This window comes from Xiphophorus maculatus, chromosome 15 (assembly GCF_002775205.1).
Source record: "Xiphophorus maculatus strain JP 163 A chromosome 15, X_maculatus-5.0-male, whole genome shotgun sequence".
NCBI lineage: Eukaryota > Metazoa > Chordata > Actinopteri > Cyprinodontiformes > Poeciliidae > Xiphophorus > Xiphophorus maculatus.
In genome coordinates, this window is record NC_036457.1 from 14,369,565 (window position 1) to 14,392,343 (window position 22,779).

The 22,779-nt window shown below is 38.5% G+C and overlaps 1 protein-coding gene across 1 annotated transcript in view; it reads right to left on the reverse strand.

The window, feature by feature from the left end:
* The window catches only part of nkain2 (sodium/potassium transporting ATPase interacting 2), a 104,630-nt gene that overhangs the window by 36,993 nt on the left and 44,858 nt on the right, over positions 1–22,779 (reverse strand). Inside the window, exons 2-3 of the mRNA XM_023347989.1 lie at positions 16,644–16,781; positions 16,000–16,080 (exon numbers count right to left, since the gene is read on the reverse strand). Coding sequence (XP_023203757.1) covers positions 16,000–16,080; positions 16,644–16,781 — 219 coding nt within the window. The remainder of the gene's footprint in view (positions 1–15,999; positions 16,081–16,643; positions 16,782–22,779) is intronic.

Below are 22,779 nucleotides of genomic sequence, written 5' to 3' on the forward strand. Positions count from 1 at the left end.
AAGAAGGTGAGTTGAATTACATCCTGAGAGAGAGGACAGAGCAGACTGAAAGTCAGAGCAAGCTTTAACCGTGGCTTAATCAAACTGGATTGTGGGGGTTAGAACTAAAAATAGATGTGGAATTTATAATTCTAATGATGAAGGATAACTGAGATTAGATTTGAATCATGCACCGCCACGTACATTAGGTCGGGGAAAAGGGAAAAATGATGGGAGGAGGTTAGAGAAAAAAAAGAAGAAGAAAAACAGAGTAGAGTTTGGTTTGCAGATTATTAAAGGCTGTTTTCCAGGCTTTCAGTCAGAGAGAGTAGAGAGGTTTTCTGTTTCTGGTGTCACGTAAGGGTCAGCAACTGAAAGGCAACTGCTTTTGGTTTGAGGCACAGGAAAAGTTATGCAGAAAACTGAAAACCATGGGGATGAAGTGGTACATTATGGTTGGTGTAGCAGCTTTTGCACGGCGACAAAAAAAAAATACCAAAGCAAATCAACCATTTAGACCAATACTGGATTCTCTTCACAATTACCACTCACAATTAAAAACATAATTTGGTATCAAAATAGATTTTTGGTATCAAGGTAAACAAAGAATGTAGTAAGGACTAACACAGTGCTGCCCCTGCCCAACCTGTTGCTGCCCTGACAGCAAGGGTCACACATATTATTCATCTGTGATCATATTTTAAAACAACGATGGAGCAATCGCAATCTGTCATTTTGGGCTATTACAGTTCACACAACTGGCCACTTGGTGCACATGCACAAACATTTTTAACTTGATCAAGTGCAATCGTGTAGTTTCATTGGTTACTGTCAGGTCTAAATACCTATTAGAGACAATTTAAACAAACACAGGAAAGACAAAGAGAGTTAGATTCTTTTATACTCGCGAGGAGAGCAGACAGAGAGATGTTTCCAGTTACAAATCTCCACCTACTCTGGAAACACATCTCCCGCTCCCTCTATTTTATTGATCTTTAGGAACCTGCCACAAGGGGCGCTGCAACCCTATGGGGTGGGGTCAAAGCATTCATCACATGGTTGCAGCGCTAAATAACATTCACTTCTAGACACATGTTATCTATACTCTAAATCTTTCTTGCTCCAGGCCCGGTGTGAAACAAGACACATTGCATAGCTTCAAAGCAACGGCTTTGTATCACAAAGAAGCACAGAGCAGAGTTTATTGTCAGGCCTGTAAAACTCTGCTGGGAGCAATTAATACCTCTGTCTTGCAGGAAGTCCTGCAGGGCAACAGCTGCTGTGAGTAGCTGTCACCCCTATTTCCCAGGGCAGTCTCAGGATAGAATCAAAGTTATTTAACACACAGAAACATTATCTAAATGTAACTACAAGGCTACATGATACAACAAATATTTGATAATTACTAATAATACAATTTATCCAACAGTTACATGTCGTTACTGGGATCAGAGTTAGTGGTTTTAGTCACTGCAGAGAAAAAGAACCGTCTTGCACACAAACCTGTGGTTATTCAGCAGATCTCACAATCCCAGCATGGCTTTGATCAATGCCAATAGTTCAGAAAAAGAAATAAGTCACCTTTTTTTTCGCTTCATATAAGACAAAATAGCTAATCCTGGACAGTTTGTCTTCTCTTATGAAAGAATAACAAAATGTTTTACATAAAATATATACAATTTTAGTCAAGATACCATATTTTATGTAGCTCTGAAGGTTACAGATGGGCATAATATGTGATTTTGCTCATGTGAATTTCCTTATTATCATGTTTTGTAATATTTTATTACACCACAGGAAGTTCTTCTGAAGTTACAAATCAAATTGTATGATCAGGTTCCCATTCGATCTTTTTAGTTGGAATCGTCTTAAAGAAACCCAATCAATTAGCTAAGGGTGCCAAATAAAGCAAAATAACAACTAAGTTACCAAAAAAGAATTATTGCAGATTATTGCCTGCCAATGGTAGAAACAGACATCAAACATGTTTAATCAGCTATTAACTGAATAAAAGGCCTTTCTGTTCTTTAAAGTTATGCTGAAAGAGAAAAAAATGACATTATGATATAAAAACCATTATGAAAGCCATAATTTCTTGTGTTTTGCCATCAAAATGAAATAGCTTTTTTGTTCCTAGAAATTGTGCCATTTGTGATAAAACTATAGCCTGCAGCCACTCTCCCATAAACGCGGGGAAGTTGTAATTTTTACTGTCACGCTCGTATACTGTCACTCCATTTAAATTACTCATTCGAGCTTTAAACCTTTGAAAGTGAATTTAAGCAGTGGCGGCTCCCGATTGCTTTCAGAGAGCATTGCTTCACTCTTCAGATTCGTTTCGGGCTTCACCTCAAACACACTTGACTCTTTCACCTTTCTGCAACAGCCTCCCTGTTTTCACCCCTGTTCGCTTTCTATTAATTTGCATTGCAGTCTATCCTTCCCTCTCTTGTCTTTTTCTTCCTAAGCCTCTCTCTATTTCTGTATAATGAGTAAATGCCTCATTAGCACAGAGCTCTGATTAATGCCATCTACCCTTGTTGTGCTCCTCTTTTTAATGAATAAAGTCTCTGCAAATTTCTCCCCTGCTCATTCTTTGCCATCACTCTTCCTCTGTCTGTCACTGGCTTCTTCATAGCTTTCCTCACTTTCTCTTTATATTCCTTTCCCTCTCTCATGTCCCTTCCTTCCTTCTTTCTCTGTGCTCACTCTCTTTTACTCTCCGTTAAAAGGGGCCAGGAAAGGGTAGTAATTATTTCACTAAGGTATTATCCATCAGTGCTTACCTAATGAGGCTATTTAAGAACCGCACACAGACACACACACCCACGCACACACACACACACACAAATGTACTCCACAGTTAAAGGCTGAATTTGGCAAAATGTCATTAAGATCAGGCAGGATTCAGTGCTGCTAATTCTGCTGTACACTCTTTATTTGTGAGTGTAATGAAAATGTGAATAGAAGAAGAAAAGTGCCACAACATGGTCAAACTGTTCAGCATTTATTTGTCCAAAACCACCTGTGGCCCACTGGGACAAAAAAAAGAAAAAGTTTCATAAGAACAATGATTTTAGGAACATTTCAGCCTGCTAAAAAATATACAATTTTCTGATTAGTAAAAATTGCTTAACAAAATAGGATTTTGAAAAATAAAAAGGGAAATTGGCTAAAAGCTGAACTTGGCTAAAAGCAGTTGAAATACCTCACTCACTTCACCCAACCCAGTGAGGTAGCTGCTTGGCAGCATAAACCTCTAGTTTTTTAAAAGGACAGTTTAAAAAAAAATATTGTAATAACTTGGTGAAAAGTTTTCACCAAACAGCATTGTGGTTGCACAGTAAATCATAGTTATGCTAACAACGTTAGCTCTCCATACTTTACTGCTCAATAACAAAAAGCAGCTTCTAGCATCTCAAAATTAATATGAGCTAGCTTATTTGGTTATACGTATGTTTGCATGGCTGAAGCTGTTAGGAACTAGTCCAAAAGTAAAAAATATTTGTGTTTCCAAAGGGACACTCAAGGGGAACAGGTGTCCTCCTTCAAGTCTAGGATTTGCGTACATAAACATAATAAAAATGATCTGGTCTTGTTTTTATAATGTTAATATCAAACTACATAAACAAAACATCATTATTTATTAGATAAAGACAACAGTAAAATATCTGCCAGTATGCTTTAACATGAATGTCAAAACTGTTACTATATCCTAAGAGTATAATAAACATATCTGTGTCCCTCTGTCTCCTCCGTGTGGTCCTACTGCCATCTGCAGAAATACATTGCATTATGTGTGTTGTAGGTCTGAACATCTGTCTTAAATGCTTTCCACATCAAGCTGTGGTCATTGCTCATGTCTTTCCTTCTTGTCATTGCATTTGGTCACAGTTGGTTGCTACTTTTCCTCTCAAACCCTACGGAAGCAGCAAAGGTTTACTTGGCTTCGAGACATTGTTCTTCATTACGACTTTGTTTTCTGGCAAACTAATAATAGCGGTTTTGCATATGTCGTGTGTTTGTGCTGTTATACAGAACTGGAAGAGGAGGTACTTTCCTCATATTTAACTCCCCCAATGCAACTGTAAAATGTTGCCTCCAACTCAGTCATTTTTAGTGTGTCTGTGCATCATCGATGCTAGGATCAAAGCAGAACAGGTGGAAATTTGATACTTACAATATATTACAAATTAATCTTATACCTCACAAATATGAAACCCTGCAGATATTGAGAGATGTAGCAGACAGCAGCCATATAACTCCTTTACCAACAGTGGGAAATAAACAAATTAAAAAGCAGCTGAGCCCTGGCAGAGATATATTGATCCTATTTGTTTGAATTTGTAATACAAGGCGGATGAAGTCATAGCTCTGAAAACATCTTGAGATTAATTTGCTTGGTGATTTATAAAATGTTTGGGATTCAGCCATAGGAAAAAAAAATATTAGCAAACACCATCTCTAAATACTGTAAAATAATCTATCCTTCTTCTCTCCCCTCACACTCTCCGTAACACACACTATCTATAATTTCCCGTGTGCCAGTGGAGGATCATGCACTCATGCTCTCAGGTCTTTGTCTCTGACTGTGGGCTAGAACCGCTTCAATGAGCCACATCTGTTTTCGCTCTGCCTTCCTCCTCACCTCTCCCTCTCTTCATGCCTCCCGGCCTTCTCCCTCCCCGTCTGCCGCTCTCTCTCAATTTCCCCTCAATTTCCCACCTCCGTATTTTCCTTTGTCTTTCACTCCCAGGAGGTAGAAGAGAAGAGGTGAAAAAAAAGACCTTTCAGAATGGTCTATCATCTGATTGTCTGATAGTCAACGAGGGGAGAAGTGGCAGCATTTTAATCATGCCTGAAACCCCGGAGAGTGGGGTCAAACAATTACTGTATAAACAAATTGAAAATAGAGGAAAATCTAATTTTCTCCGTGTGCATTCCAGCTGGAAAAACTGTGCTAAACACGTGTAACACTGGAACACATCCAGATATGGTTTTATGATCTTTAACAACATTTCCTATTTCCTTTTCCTACTCACAGAATGTGTTTCAAAATAAGACAAATTTGTGACCGGCTTTTCTTCTAGCAACTTGTTGCTTCAGTAAAGGAGTTTTAGTTGTACTTATTTCATTTGTTATGATCAACAACTTTTGGATTTGGGGCTTGGACATTAACTTTTTTTGCGTTTTGCAACGTTCAGTGTGTTTTATTTGGGTTTGATAAGATAAACAACACTAAGTAGTGCACAGTGGTGAAGTGGATGAAAAACTATACATAATTTGAGCAGTGTAGTATTGCAGTGTACACTGTAAAAAAGTCTCTAATTTATGGTAAAACACAGGCAGCTGTTTTATCAGGCAGCCAGAATTTTATCATATTTATACATTAAACATATACAGATTTTACCGTATTTATATGGCTTCTGGAATTTTACCGTAAATTAGAGACCTTTTTTTTTTTAACAGTTTAGTGCATATACATTATGTCAGCTTTACTCCAACACCCCTAAATATAATGTACCATAATCATTTGCCAGAAGTCCTGTCATTTATTCTCAGCATAAATCCAGTTATTCTGTGAAGACCTCAAAGGTTTATTAGAGAATATTAATAAACAAACAGCATCACAAAGAACAAGGAACTTTGCAGACAGATTGGTGATGAAGTTGTGGAGATTTTTAAAGCACAAAGATGAGATAAAATTTTATAACATGCTTTGAATATCTCACAAAACGCTGTTCATCCATCATCTAAAAGTCCAAAGAGTATGGACCAACTGCGACCAGAGCGAGACATGTCCATCCACTTACACTGACATGCCCATTGCCCAGGTTAGCTTATCTGTTGATAGAGTAACTTCAGGTTTTGCACTCTGTGGTAGGTATTAAAAAATAAATAAAGTCCATTGGAATTGATAAAAACCTCATTGATTCTAACATTTCACTTACTTTCTCCTCAGCCCGTTTTTTTTTTAATTTTTTTGTCTGTATCTTTATCTAACGCATTGTCTGTTTTTCCTTCAGATTCTTTCTCTCCGCTGTCTCTTTCCATGTGTTTGTGTCTGTGTTATTTCACACCAGCACAATCAGTCACGGTGCATCTCACTACATTGGTTTTCCATAATTTCCCATGGGTGTCAGATGAGGTCTTAACCCGTAATGCTCGAAGCACTTCTCTCGTATCAGGTTGGTTGGGGGTGAAGGTGTTGGGGAATTGTTTGCGGGGTCTGTCTCTGCAAATTTGCTGGAGGGTACATAACGATGAGGTCTTAACCCTGACCTTACCCATACCGAACCCATTACCATTTCTAATAAAATGCTCCGACGCAGCCGTTCTAATGTCGTCAATCTTTTAAATGGTGGAACAATTAAAGCACTCCGGAGGCATCCAATTTTTATGAAGGCCAGAGGTTGTGGAAAGAGGTTGCTTGTAATCCCTCCAATCACATTTAACCCATTAAAATACGATTTTCTAGTGCTACTAAGTGGGTTATACAATAAATCTGAATCCTTAAAAAAATCTAATGTCTGCTGTTGTGTCTGAGAACGCGTCGACATTTCTCTGATCCACGTTTTTTTTTGTTTTTGTTGTGTCATGTGTGAATTACAAATCACAAAACTGCCAGCGGAGTATCTGATTTACTCCAAGAAGGTGCAACCGATGTGTGAAGAAGGTTTTATTTCTTGGAGTTCTTTACAAAGAACAAAGAAAGCCTTTTATCAAACGATTCAAATGTTGGTCAGAACTTAAGATTTACAGCACTAGACAAGATATCTTTGTTATCTCTCTCCACAATCACTGATTCTGAAAATATGCTGCTGTGCTTAACTAACTCAGCTCACTTCCTCGATATCTTACTAAAACATAACTTTATCCACTTTACTTGAAAAGGCATGAGTTTCATCTCATGAAATAAAACATTTATATAAGGCACATAATAAAGGCTGAAAATAAATCAAAACATTAAATAAACGACAATAAAAAACACCAATTGTTCCTGAGTAAAATTAACTACCATTTCTAGTTAATTACTGTCATTTCCAGCTATGTGGACACATTGTGTATAACCTTTTGAAATATCATAACCCATTTTTACAGGCGGGCCTTGCAAGACTGTATTTCAGGCCATCATGCTCTTCGGATTGGGAATGACAGAAACTCAGCCACGAAGTGGTAGGAATCCTAAAACGACTCCGTGGTTTCGGTGAATGCTGAGGTGCGAAGGTCTCCCACTCTCTGCAGTGTCAGTACCACTCCATACTTCATGTGGCCTTCATATTGTCTCATAATAGTGCAAAAAGAGGATCAGTGAAGACATTTTCCTCTGAAGAGACGAGTCATATCTCTCCTCTCTGTCTGGCAATCCAGCAGAAGAGTCTGGGTTTGGCAGTTGCCAGGAGAAAGGATTTTGCCTGATTATACTGTGTAAAGTTCAAAGTGTTTTGCAGAGGGGCTGTTAGCGAGGGTCCACTGTTCAGGAGCTGGGCTCTGTGTTTTAGTCCTAGTGAAATTAGCTTCTTTAGTTTCAGCATACCAAGATATTTTTCACAGGCAATCTGTGTTCAACCCTCTTGTTCTCTCACATCACAGCAAACAGCGAATAACCAAATGGAATCGCCAGTAACAAGAGCTCAGGGCTCAAATGATAAAAATTAGCTAGTAGAAAAAGGTCCCGCTAGAGAGGTGTTGATGGGGGGACAAAAGGGCAATTTCATGCCATGATTTCAGCAAATGCATCCATTGATCAAACACGGTCAGGGTTGATGGATTAACTCAGTGAATCAGGGTGGATGTTTTAACTAGAACGCCTGTGATTAAATGTGTGGGAGCCTCTCATTCATCGTCTCAATCGGCAGCGCTGAATGAATACCGCGGGTCTGAGGGGTGCAGGGGAAGTTGAGGTAAAGTAAGTAGCTATTAGCATTCAGACTGGTCCCAGCTATCTGTTTTTTTTTACTTTCTCCCAGGATAGAAAGACTAAAGTTTGGAGCTTGATCATATGGCGTCATTTATCTTCAGCAGTAAGAAGCTGACAACAGGCACTGAAGTTGATATGAAACCGATATGAAAGGTACTTTTGGTTCGTCTTGCCTTTGACATGACAGATGAAAACACCTGTCTTGACTTTTTTTTTTCTTGAGCAAACTTTTAGTTTCAACTCATTGTTGTCCCAAATTCGCAACTCTTCCTCATTTTTATGCAGCTTCTCTTCCAAAACAAATCATCTTCAATAACTCATATCACACCTTCGCCTGTCTAAACCTTTCTGACGCTCTGGCTGCCACTGATGCCACTCTTGTTATAGACACCTTTTCTTCATTGTTTTTTTTTTTTTTTTTGTAATTCACCTTTCATATCTTTGCCTTCTTGTCACTGTTCTCGTCTTTGTCCGACTGTTATTATCCACGCGGATGTGGAAGTCGACGTCATTTTCAGACTTCGACATGTTGACGCGAGTACGCTCACTTTTCATGTGATTTATGCAATAAATAACAGCTTCAAAGAAAAATAAAAAAAACACATGCATGCACACACTTCACATATTCACACTTTTTGTGCTAAAACAATTTTTAAAAATCATGTGGGACAAACCTCCCACCTCGATGGTGGATGACTGACAGCTGAGCTTGTGTATGCATGTATGTGTCCATGCGTCTGCACCCGGGTGCCATCTGACGCCCAGAGGGTGGCTACATCTTTAATGTGACACACTGGACTCGTGACAGCTAGCTGTCTGACAGTGAGCACATATACAGTATGTGTTGCATACGTGAAGGGGGTGTGTGTGTGCGTGTGTTGCCAAGTTCCACTGACAGTAGCTCTACATCCACCGGCTCCTCTCCAAACCTGTCAGGCATGCCACAACAGAAATCTTTTTCAAGATTAATTTTGTGGCGTTGCTGCTATATTAGATAGTGCTGTCGCGAGTGACAGGGAGGATGGGAGTGTGACAGAGTGATATGTGGTGTAAATCTTGGGCTTTAACTCAAATTACTGTCAAGACAGGGGGGGGATACCTTATCTCGCCTCTGGGGCTCCATGGGGGCCCTGTGGAAAGTGGATGTCCATGTTAGATTGGAAGCGCCAACAAAATACCGCTGGTTAAAAAAATGAATTAACATTAAATCTAATCACATTAAGTTGTTTGTCAAGAATTTAAGTCAAAATGTAAGCCAAAACCAATTTCAAATATCCCTCCTAGTGCATATAAAAATTTTTAGGAGTCTAAAAATGTAACTGAGTCGCAAAGTGACACTATTTCCTGGTCATAATAGTGACTATTATGACTATTTCTGGTTCAAAATGACCAGAATATAAATAAATGTGCTCTGTGTTGAAAGACTACGGAGGGTATGAAATGGGTTTTCGCTCTTGGTTTGGCACTTCATAGATTTCAAAAAAGAATATATGACCTTCATTTTGGGTTTTAATAATGAGGGATGCCTCCGACTGAAAAAAGGAAGACATGAAAGCTCAACTGTAATCACATGAATTTAAATTCACAACAATCTGCAAATTTAAAGTGAAAATTTTAGAAAAATCTGACCTTTAATTTAAGCACTTTTTAAAAAAATCTTTAAAAATCACAAAATCTCAAATAGTTGTACTAATTCTTGCAAAGATAATGTTAAATGTCTTACTATTTAAAACACTTTGTGTTAAAACTCCATTAATTTTATTTTCTTTGAGCATAACTATGAAGTCACACCAGAGGATAATGTCTCTTAGTCGCTCCTCAAAATGGGAAAGACAAGACAACATGCCATTAAAGTAAGGTTACAAGACAAAGTGCAAGAAAATTTTAAGTGTATGTGAATATCTGCTTTCTACTGAATTACCTAGTTTGCTCCTCCTTTTAAAACCATTTCAATATTAATATCATGTTACATTCTGTTTGTTTTACAGTGATTTTTTCAGACAATCAAAGTTAATACCACAAACATTGTGTTGACTGCATTGCAGCCAAACTCTAAGTTGAACTGGACTTTGAACTTTATTAATGTCAAGAGTCAATCCTCAATCCTGAATAATTATGAAATTATGAAATACTTCCCTCGAAGAAAATGTCGATGACTCATCCAGAAGAGAAACAATCTGCTCTCCTGAAACTCACTTCGCTATTTTTATTTTATTTTTTTCCCGTCACAATGATCATCTTTCTGTTCCTCCACCTTTGCTTCCATTTCCGGAGAAGATGTCAGAAGTGTCTGACAGGTTTCATGAATACTTTTGGCTTTGTTGTTATGCAACAAAACAGAGAGGATGTTTGAGGTTCACTGATGAGACATCAGTCTGTCAGGGGAGGAAAAAAAAAAAAAAGAGAAACACACAGCAGGCACAAGTGTCATCATGAATTAGAATGAAACCGCTTCCTATGGTTACCTGCAATATTTTCTGTAACGCAAGACGGATAAATGTTTTTAGGGATTTGAATCTGGGGCTTCAGGCGTTCTCTCTGCTTGCAAACAGGCTGATTATTGCTCTGATAAAAGTATGCTGCTGGAGCTCTGAAACCGAGTCTGGGTATCAGGTCTATTCATGGAAAAGAAAAAGAAAAAAAAAAGAAAGCAGGGCGTTTGCTCTGAAAATAGCATCAAAGCAACATCACTAATCCAAGAGTCACTGATGAAATGGCAAAAATCAAAGCAGCCTCAATTCGTTTCATAAACAGATGACAGATCTTTGGAACGAAGAAAAAATGGAGGACATCACTTTCATTATAACGCTGCAAGCCGAAACGATTGGCCAGAGTGAATAAAGTAATCACTTAATTTATCACTTAATTTATCTGCTGGCCATCACGCAAAAACCTGCATTATCAGCTGCTGCTGATCATATATGGTGGTGTCGTCATGACAGGGAGCGGGTCTCCTGACTGTCAGGTCTCGGCAAAAGAAAGGAAGTAGAGCCGAAGCGGGTGAGAGATGAAGAGGTGTATGCGACACACTCACATGGCACTTAGCGCAGCAACATGAAAAAGACTTGATTATAGGTTGAGTAGAGGGAGGGAAGGAATGAATTACGTCGAGATGAAGAGAGCGATGCACAGGACGGGGGAAGAGAGACAGAGAAGAAAAGAGGAAAGAAAGAGAGGAAGGTTGATAGAGATTTCATTTACATCCCAGGATTCACCTACTGAATACTGACAAGTTAGTGCAATATGCATAAATTGAGAAAAGACTGAGAAAATGTCATATCACTTTGACAGTGAATTGCGTTTATGAGGAATAAATGAGATGTATTCCGCAGGTAAGGCCAGAAGTCTACATACGGTAAAAAGGCAACCTTTCCGTCTCCAAGTCTGACGTAAAATCCAACTCAACTGTTCTTTTTATACATTTAATCTGTATCTGGCAGCCTTTGTACTACATGATTTAAGTCAAAATATTTTTAATTTCCTTTCTCAAGTTTTCCACAATATAGCTTGCTGGAACTTTGGCCCATGTCTCCTGTCAGAACTGCAACAACTGAGTATGCTTTGCAGGCTGCCTCAATCGCTCACATCTACTCAACTCTGACGGGAAATTCCCTATTAGGTTAAGGTCTGCGCTTTGTGATCCTCCCAAACATCGGTTTTATTATCCCTGAGCCAAAATGCAACTATTTTAGGTCCATGCTTGGAGTCATAGCTTATTTGGAAGATCCATTTGCCCCCAAGCCTTAACTTCCCGGCTGATTATTTAAGATGTTTATTTTTCCACATAATGTTATTTTCTCGTGATGCAATCTGTTTTGTAAAATTGCACCAGTCCGTCCTGCAGCAAACACACCCACGAGGCTGTTGTATCTTTACTTCGGTTTTTTGTTATTTTACTAAGCTTTTTCCTTATTGAACTGTATGACAGCTGGACATCATCATGGTGTTTATGCTTGTCTATAATAACAGATGAACGTGCCACCTTCAAATACATCTGGAAATTGGAGTCCACAATCTTTATTTTTTATTAAATATTTGCCCAAAATTTCCAAGTCTAAGAATGTTTCACCCCAAAGCAACATACAAATAAACTGCCTAAAATCACGCCTTTGTCACATATTACTTCTTTATCTTAATAGACTTTAATGTTAAATGTAAAAATAAATAAAAGTTTCTTTTGTACAGGGACTTTTGTTGGCTTCCAGTATCCAAAATATGTCAATCTCTAATCTAATAAACACAACATCATCTTCCAACAGCAGCTGTGTAAAGTTCAGAAATGCATTCTGCAATAGTGTGATTTTCTATAGCGATAAAAAAAATAATCACACCTCAGCCAAATGTGTTTAATGTGTGAGTCAGTGCAATATTAGCCCTCAGATCAGTAAACAAACCCAGCATCTGGAGCTGATCTGTGCGTCTCACGCTGCACAGCAGCTGGTGGAACCAGTCGGAGTAAAGGGGTGGGGGAGGGGGGGCTGACTGGGACTTTGTGGCCCCCTTTTCCAACACTAACTGGGTCAAGGTTGTCGAGTCCTTGAGTGAGGCGAACAGAAACAGCTCCGGTCATAAAAAAAAAAAATCTGTTTGGCTTCTGATCTGGGTGTGCTTGACTCTAATTGGTCAGAAGATAATTGATAAATGTGTTGGTAATTAACAGGGTGCTTTGCTGTTAATAAAATCCACATTTTGATTCTGGTCAAGGGAGATAGAACCATTTCAAATTACTTTTGCAATTTAACACCAGAATGAAAGAGTAACATTGTTTTTATCTCACATTTGAGACATGTGAACTGGCTCATACGACTGATATGATTAAGGAAAATAAACCCCCCTCCGAAGCATCAGCTTCAAAACAAAGTGAGGTTTTTTTTTTACAACTGCTGGGCAATGAGGAGAATAAATGATCAATGAAAAACAGGAAGATGGTGTATGGCTCACTGTAAAACTTTTAGGTACTGTCTGGATGGCAACAAAACTTAACAAGGCTCACAGTGTGTGTGTGTGTGTGTGTGGGGGGGGGGGGGGGGGGTGCACGTGTGTGTGAATGTCAAAGAGGGGAGTGAGTCTATCGACCCGGGGTTAGGCACCTAAGAGAGAAAGAGCCGACAAAAAAAATAAAATCAACTGGAGCATTTACTCAAGTCCCGATAAATTGTACTTATGATTGGAAAGATGGGGGGAGCAATAAGACGAAGAATAAGAATGATGTGTGTTTGGGGAATGCAACTTGATGCAATTTAACAAACCAACAAGAAACATGTTACAGAAGCATTGAGCAGAATGAAGTAAATCACTGAAAATTATGGTGGGAAAATCGTTGTTTTTTTTTGTTTGTTTTTTTCACAGCGCAATCAAGCATAATCAGCACACTCATCCACTCTTTATCGAGGTACTGATTGCTTTAATCAACTGTCAAAGTTGATTAAACTTCAGTTAAAATAAACATGTATAGTGTTGATAAAAAAGAAACTACATCCCCTTTTGAGTTTTAGATGTCAAAACATCCTAAAAATGATCCAGTTTTTTACCAGCTGTACTAGACTCAGTGTGTTCAATGAGAACAAGAGAAAACAAGAGACTGGTGATTTTTAGCCACTGAAGACGCCAGTGTGTGAAAACTAAGTACATCGTATGATTTAGCAGTAATAACTTATGCTGGTGGACTTAATCTCTTAACAATAGTGGTAGGAAATAGTGTCTCTCTTTACAATAGATACAGTTTTCTGTTTTCATACAGAAAGATTTCATCTAAGTCCAGACTGATTGATGGGTTTTGATGCTCATCTGCATCTGTCTACAGTATAAAATGTGGTTACAGAAAAATGCTTACTTCCATGACTCTCCTCAATCTGAAAACATTTCCACAACTCATGTTTTATGTGGTTTTAATTCATCCACTTCATGTGATGAATTCAGAAGATGGTTATGCAAATCAAATAAATCTTTGTCTGCTGTTTTGGAATAATTTACTTTATTGCTTAAAGTACCTGCTTAGTTCAGATGTCTAGCGTTCCTAAATATTTCCAAGGTATTCCCATAAATCTAGCATGCATTCATTTATTAAGTAACGCTGATGATAATGTTTTATTTTACGTCTGTGTAGATAATTTTCTAAAAATCTTGACTCAGTAGGGAGGGCAATGAAAAATCCTCTTGTGAATTTGTAGACCAGGAGGTCAAACGCTAAACAAAATGAATATTTGTCTATTTACTGAATCGTTAAATTTAAGAGCGAGCATCGAGCGGCACTCTTTGGTGTTCAAATTTTTACTGATGGAAAAAGTCTAAAGGTAAGGTATCTTCAGAATAAGTGAAGTGTTTAAATACAAATGATCTATGCAAAAAAAAAAAAAACGTAAATAACATTTTATTTGGAAACAACTCTGCTGTTCATCCTGGCCCAGACTTTTGAATTGTGAAAAAGACTTTAGCAGATAATTCGAAGGCTGGCTTTATTGTCGGAAATTTAAGGTACTGATCTACATTTTCTAGAAAAAACACACAGAAACTGACTTTACCACACTAATTGCCAATATAAACGCTAAAGAAAATGTCAACTGCATGATCATTTTTTAAAAAAACGGATCATAAATCCCTGTTTTACAGTGACTAAACTCCCACACAGTGTGACGTCACCTCTAATGTTACTATAAGCAATCAGTAATGGAAGGCTGACGAGAAGATTCGAAAAAGCTAATTTGAATTATTTCACTGTTGTTACAGTTTTAAAAAATTATTTAAATTTGTATCTAAATAATTAGTTTTATCACTAAAACTGATTCAAAAAAGAATTTGCTTAAAGTTAAAGAAAGGTTTATTTGCTCTAGTTGGGCAAACCACTTTGGGTTCAGTTATCATTCTAAGCCCATATAAGGTGATTCTAGGTGTAAATTAGCACATCTAACAGCTGGATGAATAAATGTGTCTAATCTAAAGTAAAGCACAGATAAAGAGTCTGTCAAAGCAGCAGGAGATAGTTTCCAGCCAAAATCAAATGACTTTTCCCAATCAAGGACAGAACTGTCATCTTTATTCAACACGGGAGCTTAATTATTTAGAAATGATCTTTCATGAGAGCTATCGCTGCTGCTACACTAAAGGATAAAGGCAACATTTTGATATTTACTTGAGCTGGTGCCTGCTGCTCTCACAGATCAGAAAATATTTAGCAACAATAAAGCAGGTGGAAATCCAGAGCTCTCTGGAAAAGGCAGATTTCATTCTCAAAAATAATCAGTGATCATTTTGAGCCAATTGGTTAAAAAAAAAAAAGCCTTATGGTCTGGCAATTCTGTTCCATAGCAGACAGAGCAGAGCTATAATGAGTCCAATCATTTCTGTTGTCTCATAAAATGCACCTACAGAGCAGCACATCATTACATTTGCCATTACTGGTAAACATTGTAATTGTTTAAGGTGATAGAAGCAGAATATGACATTTACTGATCTAATAAGTGGCAAATATGAGCAGACAACAATAAGACTGAGTCCTGAATGTGTGTGCTGTGAAATCCTGCAGTGAAAACCCAAAACTTCATTGCTCGGCTGTGTTTGTGTTATGTGTTCAACTGCCTTTCAACCTGAGAGTATCTTTAAAAAAAATCTGTTTTACTTGTTTTAGCCACTAGTTGACTAGATAATGCAAATGTGGGGAAAAAAATTACTCTCACAAAGAGCCATATGATGCATCATTTTAGCAGCATACCAAGACCCGCTGAGTAATTTGGTGTTGGTGACAGCAGAGCTGTTCAGGTGATTGCCCAAGTTTGAACAGATTGTCTCAGGAAAGTGTTTACTGCTTTCTTGGATAACAGCTGCAGCAGAGAGGAGCAAGACATACGAGGGCGAGGAACAACTCTTCTTAAAGGGATCAATGCACTGCTGGGCTTTTCCCTTTAATAAGAATTTATTGAATAGTTTGTACTCCGCTTTTTAGTCTTAGATGTCTAAGACCGGCATGTCTTAGATTTAACCTCAGAAATTTCTCAAATAACAATGACGAAACTCCGCAACTCGGTGAGAGTCGTCCTTATTCCAGACATGTGCAACAGAAATACTTTGACAAGAAAGAATGAAAAAAATATATGTTTGCTTACTCTGGACAGATCTCCAACCTCCAGGTAAAAACAAATGATGAAAACATTCCAGGTCATCCAGATGACGAGCCAGGCCGCATACTGCGCACACAGAGGGAGACACACAGAGGAGAGAAGAGTCAGACACAGAAAAGAAGATCCGACAAGCTGTGGTTTGGTTGAATTAAAAGGAAAACATGGTCACGTCTTGCTTGTGGAGAGAGTGAGATGGAGGGAGAAGGAAAAAAAAGAAGACAGAGGGAGGCTCTGCATTTGATGTTATTAAAATGCAGACAAAGAAAAACAAGAGCGGAGAGCGCAACCGATCTCCTGAATCAAATCTGACAGGACGAGAGAATGGATGGCGAGTTTCTGTGCGTAAAAAAAGAGATTTATAGGAAGGAAGGAAGAAAAGAAAGGATTTATACAGCTTCCATTGTCTGAGTCATCTCACTAAGCGTTGTCTGTAAGAGTAAAGTAGGGGAGTCGTTTCTAGATTGAGGTCCTCTGGGATAAAAAGATCCTACCGTTAAACTGTGACTTCAGCATCACTCAGAACCATAATTCTTAAAGCAGGGACCAGTATCACTGAACAACAAGCTTTTGATAAATTCATGATATAGCTTACTGTGTGGGCTTTTTTTTGTTGAGTGTGCAAAACTTACTCCAGTGACATATTTGGGCCTGAACTGAATAGTGCCAAACAGGCCCAGGATCACGACGATGATGTGTAGGAAGTTGGTCAGGATGGGGGCCCATTGGTAGCCCAGGAAATCGATCACCTGGCGCTCCAACACGCTGACCTGTGGGAGGGACACAGGAGATTGTTAAAACAATCTGACAGCTGTGGGTCGTCTCCACAAGAAAACTACCGGCATTAAGTGGGTGTTAGCATGAAACGGTACCATACAGATTTACATGAAATATGAAGGTGCGAGTCAAAGAACAGAAACTGAATCAGCACTGAAGTTAAAAGGAAGTGGCGTCTCGCTCTCAGGCATGGCGCTGCTCAACTGTGTTTCATTTTAACAAAGTTTCTAAAAGGTTATAGTTTCAGAATCACAAATATAGTTGGTCAAAAGTCTGACTAACAACACAGGAGACAAAAAACAAAAAACACGGGGTGAATAGACGGTCGAAGTGGCAAGAACCAAACAAAGAGTTTGAGTAGCTAGCTCCTGGTTTAAGGTATAGATAGAGAGAAGGGTTCTTCAAAAAAAGTTTCCATTCTTTTGCACACCTATTTTCAAAGTTTTTTGTCATTTTTAACTATCTTTATAGATTTAAAACTTGCAAAAAACACAGACTGGTGATGGATGAAGGACCAAACGGAACAAAGACAAATGGATGGATGGATGGATCATTGTCCTACGTTATGCCACATGTACAGAAACTATTATGACATTTAAAAAAATTATATCAAATAAAAACAGTCCATAGATTTTAATGATGATAAAATGCTACATACCATGCAGTGTTAACAACAATAACTGTACGGTTGGACATTTTTTCCCAGCTTGAAATTAATATAAAACACCAAAGTGCAGTTGATTTTAAATAATCTAGAATAAATTCAAAAATTGTGACCCCAATTTTTTATTTTAATTATCAGTTTGACTGACTAAAGTCAGTCCATTTGACATTAAAATGGGCTGGCTAAACTCAGGAAGAAGAGCAGGTCAAATAAACCACAAAAAGACCAAAATTGCCACAGATTTTAGGCTCACCATTGGATTTAAACCACCTATGCCTTCAACTTTGTAGCATTCTTATGCTTGAATGATTCATAGGTCAGGGATAAGTCTAAACAAAATACAAATAAAAGAAATTTTCTCTGAAAACAGTCTTGTGCAAGACCACTTAAAATAATGAGAAGAACTGCAAGCTCCTTGGAAACAAGATCTAATTAAATCAAGAACGACATTTTCCATTATTACTGTACCGCTGATTTTCAACGCACTTACAAAATCACGAAGACCATTAGGTCAACATTTTATCACAGACATACACACATAGGCATACACTCTGACTTAAAACTATAAGGAGATTTTTAGGTACGTTTCTCACAAGTATCCCATGAGTTCAGAAACGTACAAAGTTCACCTCTTTTGGTTAAGACAGAATATTTAAAGACTTCTCACTGCTCCACAAACTGATAAAACACATCAGAGTCAGACTTTTTGTGATTTTAATGGCTTGGTTCATATCAAGCAAACGAAACTCTCTCTTTCAGTTTTCTAGCAGACACCTGAAAGTTTGAGATCAAAACCGACTGATATTTTGTTCGGCTCATAATTTCATTCACCCCGACAAACATCCTGCTTCAGTTTGAAGGAACGTAATGTCGGGTCAGGATGCAAGCACCACTATATTTTACTGTGGGACATTTCACAGCCACATCAGCCAGATTCTGTTTGGTCTTTTTATCCATTTTTAAGACACCTTTGTTTTCTATAATGCTGCCAATATCTTCTCAAATGATTGATGACTGTCTTGACAGTGCCGTAGAAAATATGCAGGGGATTTAATTAGTCCTCATCACCAAATTGACAATCAGAGATCTTTTTTTTATTTTTTTATGAATGATATTCTGACATTTTTAACTATTTGAAATGTCAGAATGATTTTGCTAGGAAAGTTTAACTTTATTTCAAGTAACAACATTCACTATTATTCAAGTTAAGTGTGCATTTAACAGAAATAATGATGAAACTGAAATGAAAGGTGTTTTATCAAAGGGTTGGCATTACGACTTTTTTACATTTCTTCTCCTATTATGTTATTGCTGAATCAAAATGTATATATATGACATTGAATTATGTTGGTCTCATTTTTTCAAATCATAAAAGTCAAAATCTATCCAATACAAATAGAGATGGATATAGCCTTTATAGCTCAACAGTGGGGAAATTCAAGTGTAACAGCAACACCAAAATATGTCGGTTCACACAAAAGTGTTAAAAAAAAACCCCAAAATACACAACAATAAACACAATTACAATAAAAAATATACTGTACAGTTATCAGAAATAGCTATAGAAATATTGTCGATTGCACATAATTTTTTTTGTGTGCATAATGTGTATTAAGCTTTAAAAAGACAACACAGTGTTTGTCTTTTTAATTATAAACAGTGCAGTACTATGTTCTGTACTGCTGTACAAAAAACAGTTCTTTAAGGAGTAACAGTGTCTAAATAATTAAATTTAGACACACAGAGACATCTTTTTGATGACATATTCTACTTGTCACATTTCAACCTAGTTTTTACATTGTTTAAACCAAAAGCTCTATTTAATGTAATTTTGCCCCAGGGGGTTAGTTGTAGGCCTAGTTTTGCACTAAACTTCAAATGCGTGTGCACCGTTATAACGAACTCCCTCAAGAGGAAGGGAGATGTTAATCAGAATATACCTTGAATCCCAAATGCTTCATTGTAATGAAGTAAATTGTAATCAGTTGTACATACATATCTTTCAAGCGCTCAGTGTGGAGCGAGTACAGTGTTTGTGCGTGGGCGTGCGTGTGTGTGTGTGTGTGTGTGTGTGTGTTTGGGATTATTATCCTTCAGTCACTGGAGCCTCATGCTGAGATGGTTAATGAAGTCGGTGCAGTGCTGCTAAATTTATGAACTCGCAGACACAGGGAGAGGGCGTTAGTGAGGTGGCGACACAGAGAAACAAGAAAGACGCAAGCGGAGAAAATACAAAACAAACTTTAACTTAAAAAAAAAGAGATAATGTTATTCTGAGTTATCTCTATTCTCTTGGCACACAACTTTCTGCACGAATGAGTCTTGAGAGCCCTAATGTGAGGCCATATGGTAACACTGCAGCCAAATGGAAAACACAAACACACACACAAACACACACACTTTGTGTCTCAATACAGAGCAATACAAAAGCAATCAGATATGAGTTTTAATTACAAGGCAGTGAATGTAAGAATTAAAAGAGGTAGAAGAAGGTGGATGAATTATTCTGTTTGGTGCGGTGACATATGTGCATCCACTCCTGTGGGTGTGTGTGTGTTTTTCCATGTCATGGGAGGTCTGTTGTGCTTGCACTTGACAGCACCTGCTGTTACTGGACACACTGGGCCCAGCTGGCACCACAGAGTGCACGACGTGCGTGTGTGTGAGCAAGGAAGGAAAAAGATCGAAAAGAGAAGACGAATGAGGGATATTGTGCCTCTTTGTGTGACTAGCCTTTATGCGCAGGTTCTCTTTCTCAGCTTCTTTGTGTGCTTGCTTCATTGTATTATGTGGAAGTGTGTCCTCCTATTGACAATTATAAAGTGCTGCAACTGTGTGCCTCTCTCGCAAAGCGTGGACACACACAGAAACGGAGGCCATTAGAAAAAAAGTCAAAGGCCTCCCAGCCCATTACAGAGGCCCCTGGGGGCCCCCCCCCCCACCTTCTTTCATCACCAATAATATAAACAGTCTTCGCTCCAGCTGGGGATGCATTTACTTACTGGCTCTGCTCCGAAATAACTCTAAGCTACACAAAATGCAAGAGCGAGGGATAAAGAAGATGTTACGGTGATGGATCAGTCATGACAAAACTAAACGTTCCCCGCTGCAGATTGCTTTAACTTCGGCTAATATAGGAACATATAAGAGCAATAACCCAAACCATCTGTTCCTTTGAGTCGCACTCATCTTTTCACGTGAAATTCTCATTACATGGCTCAGCTGCAAAAACAACCAACATCAGCCTCCTTGGTTTGTCGTTCTTTGTTATCCGGCCTCTCAGTTCTCCTGACAGACAAAAAAAAAAAAAGAAAGAAAGAAGGAAAGCATGCTCACAGGCTCCCTTAAGTCGGCATCCTTTGCACCTATCAAACGACTGAAAAGCTTTGAATAAAGTGTGAAATCGCCTCGGTTTCCCTGTAACATTAAATCCAAGAGGAAACGCGGGGGAGGGAGGGATATAATGAGACGTCTATTCGGTAGCAGCAGATACATTAGCAGATATCGTAGGTTTTCTGCCATACGTGCAGCTGATGAAAGACTGGTACAGGTGGTGCTTCAAGCTGCCTCGCATGGTCCTGCGGGATCTGCTGCGACGCGCTTTGAAACTGCAGAGAGAGATGTTCATTTCGGCGCTGTCGCTCGGAGCAAAGCTACATTAAGCTTGTCCTGTGCTGCAACCGGAAATCCACCAGTGGACATCGTGTGTTCATGGCAAAAAGATTTAGAAAGATGGCTGGATTTCACTGTAAATATTTCCGATGCCTTTGGGAGTTTTACTCGGTGTAACATTGTTTAGCTTGAGCATGGTTGAGAAAGCAGAGAAGGACTTGGTATGCCGCCTTCGGTCAACCTGTTAACCTTCATACTGTTTTGTTGGCTTGAATAATGCACACTTCATTATGCAGATTTTTTTTTTTTTTTTTTGTAAAAAGGACTGCCTCAAAATATTTCAAAATAAGAAACAATGTGCTTTGGTTTATTTCCACCACACAGCTGACATGTAACGGCTAGCTTGGCTGTAGCTTCATTCTCCTTGCCTTGAAACACTGGTTTGTGCGCTGCATATACAGTAGATGGGAATATTAATGCAAAGCTGCCCTGGTAATCATAACTGTTCAACAGAAACAGCTTCATCTAAAAAATAAAATAAAATCTACAAACCGAACTTCAAAACGCCCATAAGTCGGAATGAATCTCCATCGTTTTAGGCGGGAGGGTCAAAAAGCAGCACCACTTTGATGCCTGCATCTAAAAATACAAATAAAAAATAAAAACCAGGCTGGAGGTTTGCATGTTATATTTAGTTACCTAATTCTTCTCCTTGGCCACAAATAGACCACATATGTAGCTGTTGTTACAGAGAGAGCGATGCTCAAACAGCCTCTGAATAGATTAGCGTCTGATGAAGGGGGCAGTGGAGGCGGGAGGAAAGGCGCCTCCGCTGCTTTTGGGAAAGATTTTGCTCTGTTTGATTATGAATGATAGAATGATAAGAAAGAGTTATTATTGCTCCAGACAGTTTAGTCTCTCTGTGACTATTATGAGGCCCTGCAGAGGGATGAAAGTGTCTTTTATCCTAAGTAGGAAAAGAGATGGAAATAAGACAGGGTGGGAGAAAGGCTGGGAGCTCTGATGAGAGGGCATGAGGAGATCAGGGGGTGATTAAGATGCGGCTGTCGCCGGGAAGGATGATGAGACAGAATCGGTAAGTGAATGAAATGAATCATCACATGTTGTCCTCTGCCACAGCTCCTTCTTCACCTGGCCACTCGTTTTGGTTTCTTATTCTCCACTTGTTCATTTCCTCCCATCCTCTTTTCCAAATCATATCGTCAGCCCCCACTCTCCTTACTCTGCTCTCCTACATATTTAATATGTGTTCATCTGTTACCAGATATGTTGTGTCATAAAACACAGTAAATTACCTCATCTGCCTCCTCCCATTTTCCCTCCATTACTACACAGATTTGCCCCTCCTTCGCTACTACTTCCACTGTCTCCGTTGCCAATATTCCATCTCTCCTTTTCGTCTCTCTGCACTTCTCTCCTACCTGCCTAGCAAAAGTTTTGCTACAGCTATATATATATATATATATATTTTTTTATTGTTTTTTTTAACATTCTGTAACATAAAAAAGCAAATCTAAATTCAATGTGTTTTGGTGGGATTTTATGTAACAGATAAACAAGAAGAGAGAGAAGAGAAAAACTGTGTAGTGGATGGAAAATGATGCAAGGATAAAGCAGGGTCGGGTTATAAAAAATATATATACCAAGCATCTAGGAAGCACTACTCAGTCCATCAAATGTACATAGTAAGAATA